The sequence below is a fragment of the Eptesicus fuscus genome, chromosome 22, assembly GCF_027574615.1.
Source record: "Eptesicus fuscus isolate TK198812 chromosome 22, DD_ASM_mEF_20220401, whole genome shotgun sequence".
In the NCBI taxonomy this organism is placed as follows: Eukaryota; Metazoa; Chordata; class Mammalia; order Chiroptera; family Vespertilionidae; genus Eptesicus; species Eptesicus fuscus.
In genome coordinates, this window is record NC_072494.1 from 34,121,351 (window position 1) to 34,128,532 (window position 7,182).

General features: G+C 37.7%; 1 protein-coding gene across 1 annotated transcript in view; it reads right to left on the reverse strand.

Annotated features, from left to right (window-relative positions):
• The window catches only part of CR1 (complement C3b/C4b receptor 1 (Knops blood group)), a 158,635-nt gene extending 151,691 nt beyond the window's left edge, over positions 1-6,944 (reverse strand). Inside the window, exons 1-8 of the mRNA XM_054712264.1 lie at positions 6,920-6,944; positions 6,273-6,372; positions 5,757-5,845; positions 4,732-5,130; positions 3,627-3,803; positions 3,435-3,537; positions 2,693-2,778; positions 1,140-1,622 (exon numbers count right to left, since the gene is read on the reverse strand). Of these exons, the coding sequence (XP_054568239.1) occupies positions 1,140-1,622; positions 2,693-2,778; positions 3,435-3,537; positions 3,627-3,803; positions 4,732-5,130; positions 5,757-5,845; positions 6,273-6,372; positions 6,920-6,944 (1,462 nt within the window). The remainder of the gene's footprint in view (positions 1-1,139; positions 1,623-2,692; positions 2,779-3,434; positions 3,538-3,626; positions 3,804-4,731; positions 5,131-5,756; positions 5,846-6,272; positions 6,373-6,919) is intronic.
• Positions 6,945-7,182: the final 238 nt, after the last annotated feature.

Here is a 7,182-nt window from a genome sequence, read left to right on the forward strand (position 1 = left end):
TGTAATATCCATTTTATACACCATAGAGCTCATTATTTTCCATTTTTAGTTACTCTTTATGATTTTGTGAAATTTTTAATTTACCAAAAAATAGTCCATTTTCACAAATACTCTCATCCTACTCTCTAGTCCAAAAGTTGCATATTATTAGGGGGTTATCCTGCTAGATATTAGTACTATAGTTTTATAGGATCCCACATGTGTTACTTATATTCATACATATTGGGTGATTATATGTGTACTTACATCTCATTCTATGCCTTTCTTTGCTTAATAATCTATTTATGTTATCTTCCCATGTCAACACATGTAGGTCAACCTAAATCTTTAGAATGGCTTATTTTCTATAGTCACTCATATTGTGAGTATCTTCAAATCTTCCTTACCTCCAAGATTATGTATCTATCTACAAATACATAGAATCATATTTTTCTAATAATAATTTTCCAGCTTCATTATTGATTTAGAATCAATTTATATTGTTCTTCACTAAGAAAATAAATACCTACTTTTGATTATAATAGTCAAATATGACAATCCCTGTAATTGTATGATTAAAATTCAGATTTAGATTTCTGCAACAACATAAACCTAAGTAAAAAATAAATGAAGAACTTATAGTAATCCTTACTTTCAAAGTCATTTGATTTGAAATGTTATGTCTGAAGAGATGACTTGGCACAGTAGTGCATCACTTCAGAAAGTGTTTATAGAGGTCTCATAGAACAGGCATCATTTCTGCCAGACTGTATTAACATCTATTTACAGGTGAGTTCTAAAACATTCGGTATATTTCTTCTCATTTTAACATTAACTCACATATATAGTTTAAAACCATACAATTCACACGGCACCATCAAAGTCTCACCCTCAATCTTGTGAGACTCATTCAGTTCAATTACTTTTTCTCCTATTTTAAAAATTTCTGTTCTATTTATCTTTGGTAAATGAACATCCATATCCTTGGTGACAAAAAATAAAAACAGTGAACAATAATTTTCACCCTTTGCTATGCCTCCCCCTTCACCCCTACCCTTTACACATCGACACTGTTCTTTGTTCAGAATGAAACAAAACGTTATCTGCAGAGAAATGCAAGGATCCACCCTCCCTTGAGGTTGATTTTCTCTCTTACTCACCACTCTCACAGGTTGGTAGTGGTGTTGGCCCCCACCTGCTATTTGCTTGGCACCAAACGGTCTTGTTTCCTTTCATGGTGAAGTTGGCATTACAGGTAAAGGTCACAGAATCACCATGTCTGTATGGTGGTCTAGATATTTTATCTTTGTGTCCCCCTGCCACTCTGGGCTCAGAGCAAGTAGCTCTTCTGTTGAGATATTCACATGTAGGAGCAGCTTTATCCCAGATTCCTTTCACTTGGTCTTTACTTATACAAAAAAGATTCTTTTCTCCAATGATGCGGTAGTTATAGGCACAACTGTACCTCACCAAAGTGTTAAGAGGTATGGGGCCAGAAATATAACTATTCCGACCATTTTGGATAGGAGGAGGAGGGTCACAAGAAATCCCTGAAAAATAGAAAAGGATATATGTGTTAATATTGATTATGACAAGAAAAAGATTTAGATGTAGATTAGAGCTCCAAATATAGTGTATGTCACCTTATCAGAAATACACCTAGAAATCTGTATAATTTATTTCTTAGGGACTCAGAGTCCCTACTTATCCCCAAGCTCCTAAATTCTTACCTTTCTTTTGCTGCTCAGCAAACAAATCAATATAGGACTTAAAAGTACCATCTTGACCAAACAATAACAATGAAAGATAATTTATTAAATAATTCTGAGTCTAATCAATTTTAATAAAACTAAAGGTAAACAGCTGTGAAAATAATATGTTAATAACATGCTAATCATATGTGGGAGGTACCATGGACTAATGAAATATAGACTCAGACCTGGTTTCAAATTCCTACTGTTATTGAATAGCTGAGTGACCTTAGGCAAGTCGTATGCTCTCTAAGCCTCAGTTTCCTAGTCTATTGTATAAATTAAGCTACCTCATAAGGTTGAAATGAGAAGTCAGAGAGATGCAAGTACCTGAAAGGAACAAGAACAATACCTGAAACGTACAAATTCTCGGATGCCTATTTCAAACACACAGTGGGGGCTACAAGTGGTGGAAGTTCACTCTTCCCCTCTACTAAAGGGACTGCAGCCTCACTACAGTCATTCCTCATCCTTTGATGCTGAATCCCTTTGAAAAAGCCACAGGAAGTGATCAAGAGTTTGGAATAATGATCTCATATCCTTAAGATACTTGTCATATTGTTCATTATTTATAGCTGTGTTGGTATATGCACACCTTTCCTGAGTGAGTCTCAGAACAAATGGAAATGTGTCAACCTCCAGAACTGCTGGTTGATTTCCATTTAGCTCCAAGAGCTGCTCATCAGTACAGGAACTGGGATAAGAACACACACCACACCATTTCAGCACAGCAGTGCTGCTCAGTTCCAGTGGAATAAGAGCCTTTACCTTAATATAAATAGAAGACACAAAACAATATGAAGTCAACTGAATAAATTCAGTTTTGGTCTGCGTGGTAGTACATACCGAAGAGTGGCACGTACATGTTCAAAGTATACATATGGATGTTATAACTGATAAATGCATGAGAACACACCAACATTCAAGAGGCAAGATTCATACTTATTTTTGCTTCTACTCACGTTCACAGACAGGAAACTTATTATTCCAGAGTACTCTCATTCCTTCAGAGACACACTGACTAGAAGATTTGCCATTTAAACGGTACCTTAAACAATAAGGGGCAGCAAACCATCATCAGAATAAACCAGTTCTCAGTTGCATGGACTTAATCACTTCTCTCACGTAAGTGGTATAAATTAGCTCTATTATTTTCAGCATTTAAGGGTTAAGGAAAAAGTCCAACATTGTTTGTGAATCAGACCAGGTGAAGACTTCAGACCAGGTGAAAACACAGAGAAAAATATCCTAATGATCACATATTTTTAAAAAGTTATCCCTTTTCCCTTTCGTATCCAAATGTCAAGATTCTCTTGACCATGTAGAATGAAAACAACCTCAGGTTCAAAGGAAAGAAGACATCAAAGACCTTGTTCCCTAAGTTCACCCAAAGAGCCCCACTTGCTAAACCCCTATTATCTATTCATCTCCAAAAGAGGGTCCTTAAATTGTGACCCCAAACTTCGCTTTTTCAATTGATAAGTGGGTAATTCCCAGTTTGGGCTGGCCATGCACAATATATACACTTGAAGAAAACCAGTAAGGTTTGGTTAATAAGAGAATGAGAATTCTCAGTCATAAAAGGGAAAGAGGGAAAGGCTAAGACAGGAAAAAAAAACACAGTAACTGGCGTTACAAATTACACTTTGCAATGCTTAGCTACGAGTCATGGTCTCAGTTCAGGCCCTGTCACCTCACACTCACCCCTCATCACAAACAAAAGAAACCTTTGCCCCAAGCTGGAGATTAGGAGGAGCCACCACCTGGCCATTGAGAAGTTGGTTTGGGATGGCATCACATGATTTCACTAGGGGGGGAAAAAAAAGAAACAAGGCTAGCACACGAAAAGTCAGTTAACAGTTGAGTTCCCTTAAGATGGAATAGAGCTTTCGGCACCTTCACAATTGGGGGCTGTATGGCTCCAGGTTCCCAAGGATGCACACTGTATAGGGTTAGCTCCAATGAGAGTGTAGCCAGGCTCACAGCTGTAGGACACTTTCTGTCCTATTGCAAAGAATTCGTTATCCATTTCGTTATAATTACCATGGTGGATATGTGGAGGTGGTAGACACCCTGAGAAAAGAGCAGGACCAGAGGGGTTTTATTTCTGAAATAAGAACTTTCTTCTCTACAACCTAAGCCAACTTGTTGTTGGTAGGGATGGGATGAAGATGGTCCTGTCAACTCTCCCCAATGTGAAGCAGAGACTCCTTTGGTGAGATGGAGTGGGTTGACATGCATTTTTCTCTTTAGACATGATGAAGTATACAACCACCTGCTTTGTCTCTTTGGATCTGTACCAGGAAACGTTACATCCACTCATCATTTTCCACTTCATTTAACTAAAATGACCTGGTTATCCTCTCACTAATATTGTAGTCAAGGGATTCAAACTTAGGTAGTACATAATCACTACCAAAATTGACCTCAATTTTCCTGCTCCCCAATCCAAGTTGATGAAGTTTCTGAGTTGTGTAAGAGGGGCTCCAAATGTTGTCCTTTTTTTTGGAAAGTTACATATTTCTCAGAAAGAGTAGGGGACAAAGGAAGAATGAGGGAAGAGACTCAATCTTAATTCTAACCTCATAATGGCTACGTTATTCAATATGAGAATATATAATGTCTACAGTCTTTTGAATCAAATACCGACACTAGCAAACTTCTCCCAACCTCATGGCCAATAAGATTGAGAATTTATTTATCCCAATTTAAATAAAATGTAATCATATGTTTTAGAAAAATCTCTGATCCTTGGCTCTGCTCTATCTGCTTTCTTTTTTCTTTAAACGTCTAAATTCCCCTACACTGTTCCAAAATATGGTAAATTTCCTACCTCTTCAACATTAAGATGTTACTTTCAAAGTTTACTTTCAAATTCTTTAACAAGGATACCCAACCACCTCTACTATCTTTCTCTTCCTTTTCTCATAGCCACTGTGCTATCTATTCAATCAAAGGTCGCATTTCACTTATAGATCACCGAATTTTCAGCCCAACTCACCCTTGAAGCAACTTGGCAGTGGAGGATCCCATTTATTGTTTGGTCGGCACCAAGCCTTGTTGCTGCCTTTCATGGTAAAGCCAGGCTTACACTTAAACATCACAGTATCATTTAAGGAAAATGAACGACTATATCCAGATTCCATAATTCCATTTTCAACTTCTGGAAATGGGCATTTGACTAACTCAATACACTGAGGAGGAGGGCTGCTCCAGATGCCAACTTGATTGTCTTTGCTGGTGCAATATATTGACTTCTCACCCACGAGGTCATAGAGCTTTTTCCCATTCGGTCCAACATTGCACCGATAAGTCACTACCATTCCATAGTAAAAGTTATCTGTGCTGCTGCCATAAAATTCCCCATTGGAGATGCCTGGGGGTGACTTACAAGGAATAGCTTTTTGGGGTTAGGTGAGAAAAGAAAGAAGACATTTTAATGTTATATCTTCTAGGAATTTTGTCTTCAGTCTTGTAAAATGAACTCTAATTCAACCTACAATTAACCCATTTTTTTTGAAATTGTGTATCCTTATCTCAAAGATGGTTATAAATAGGAGGAGCAGGGTAGGAAGATACATGAATCTTCCCTAATGAAACAAACAAAAAACAACAACAACAACAACACACACACACAACAAAAAAAAAAAAACACACACAAAAAAATAAACAAACAAAAAAACATACAAAGCTATGATCCTGTCAGTAGATCCCATCCCCAGAATACAGATAAACTGTTGTAGGAGGCACCTACATTGTGCATGGTATAAACTTGGCAGTCTGATCTCATAGAATATTTTAGATTTAAACCCTTATTCACTATGAAATAACTTATCATCAAGGGAAAGTGCGGTAGGAATAGGAGGGATTAGAAGAATGTAAACAAACCACACCTCTGTGCCCAGAACTTCCCAAACCAACTATAACTTTCCTGGGTACTCATTTTGATACGTAGATGCCTCAATTCCCTCTAGAAGGCTATACGCAGAATTACATAGGGTGCAATACAGGGACCATTTTACTCACATTCACAAACAGGCATGTCCCTATTCCAGGTTACAATATTGTTGTGTGAGATAACACATGTAGCAGATGATGCACCAATGAGTCGATATCTAAAGACAAAGAGATGAGTGATCATCTCCCAGCTACACGTACATTTTAGGAAAGCTTAGTTCTTTGTCCACTGAATGAATGGCAAAAAAAAAAAAAAGGAAAACCATGTATGACAAATAGTAGTGATAGACTAAGGACTCATACAAAAGGCTAAAGAATCTAAAGCCAAACAAAAGTTGCCTTCTTGTCAGTAACACTAGAGACTTAAAATTGGAAGAGGGAAGATGGGGAAGTAGCCTAGGCGCCATTTTGTTTTCTAGGGATCCTCTCCAGTGGATGATCCTGAAAGGGAGTCTAGAGAGCAGTTCAGGGAGGTGATTCTTTTTTTGCTTATCTATTTTGAAGAGTAGGTGGCAATTACTCAGATCTCTCTTGGAAGGCTGCTGTAAAACCCCTGTGCCCTGGAGATATCGCCTGCCAACTCACCCTTCATTACAAGAAAATGTAATTGTTGACTCAAACACGATACCCCTGGGCATGAGGACAGAGCCATAGAGGAGTTCTCCAGGACTCACACATGGTTTACCTATAGGGGAAAACAAAACGAAACAGGATTTGGGACTGGAATTTGAGGGACCTTTTGTGTTTTATATTAAATCCCAACCTGATTGGACTTGCTGACTAGCTTATTTATGTTTATTCAAAGAAAATTTTTTGACATTTACAAAATTTCTATCTCCCAAGGGAATAGTCAACTCCAGAACAGTATTTGTTTAAAGCACATAGTCTATATTTTGAGTGTGCATGCAAACATAATTTGTGGCCAACCATAATTATAATCTCTCTTTCCCCTTTTTATATTCTGTCAGGTGATGGCATCATTTACCAAGCCTTGTGGCTTAAAGAAAGCACACGTACAGTCACCATTTCCTTTCTGTAACTCATTCTTTATCCCCTGCCCTTCATTCATTTGGTCACCTCATTTTAGTGACTGAATTCCAAAACTCTCCAAACCAACTATGTCATCACTACTGTAATCTCTCACTGGATCATTGAGTAACAAAATTTCCCTTTCTGACTCGGGGGCTGCTTGGTCTCCATCTTCTATGCACATCTACCACTGCACACATTACCTTTCAGAAGCACAAATGCGGTCATGCCACCACCTACATTTAAAAACTTACAATGACTTACCATTGTTGATCAGGAAAAAAATCATGGCCTGTCACAGTTAAGCTCCAATCCATTTAATCAACTACTATTCCTCACCATCCACCTCATACTGCAACCACGCTGAATTTTTCTATTTTCCACAGATATAATGATCTTTCATATATTGGTGCTTTTGCATATGTTGTTTCCTCAACCTGTAATGCCTGGATTTCCCTAATTCATC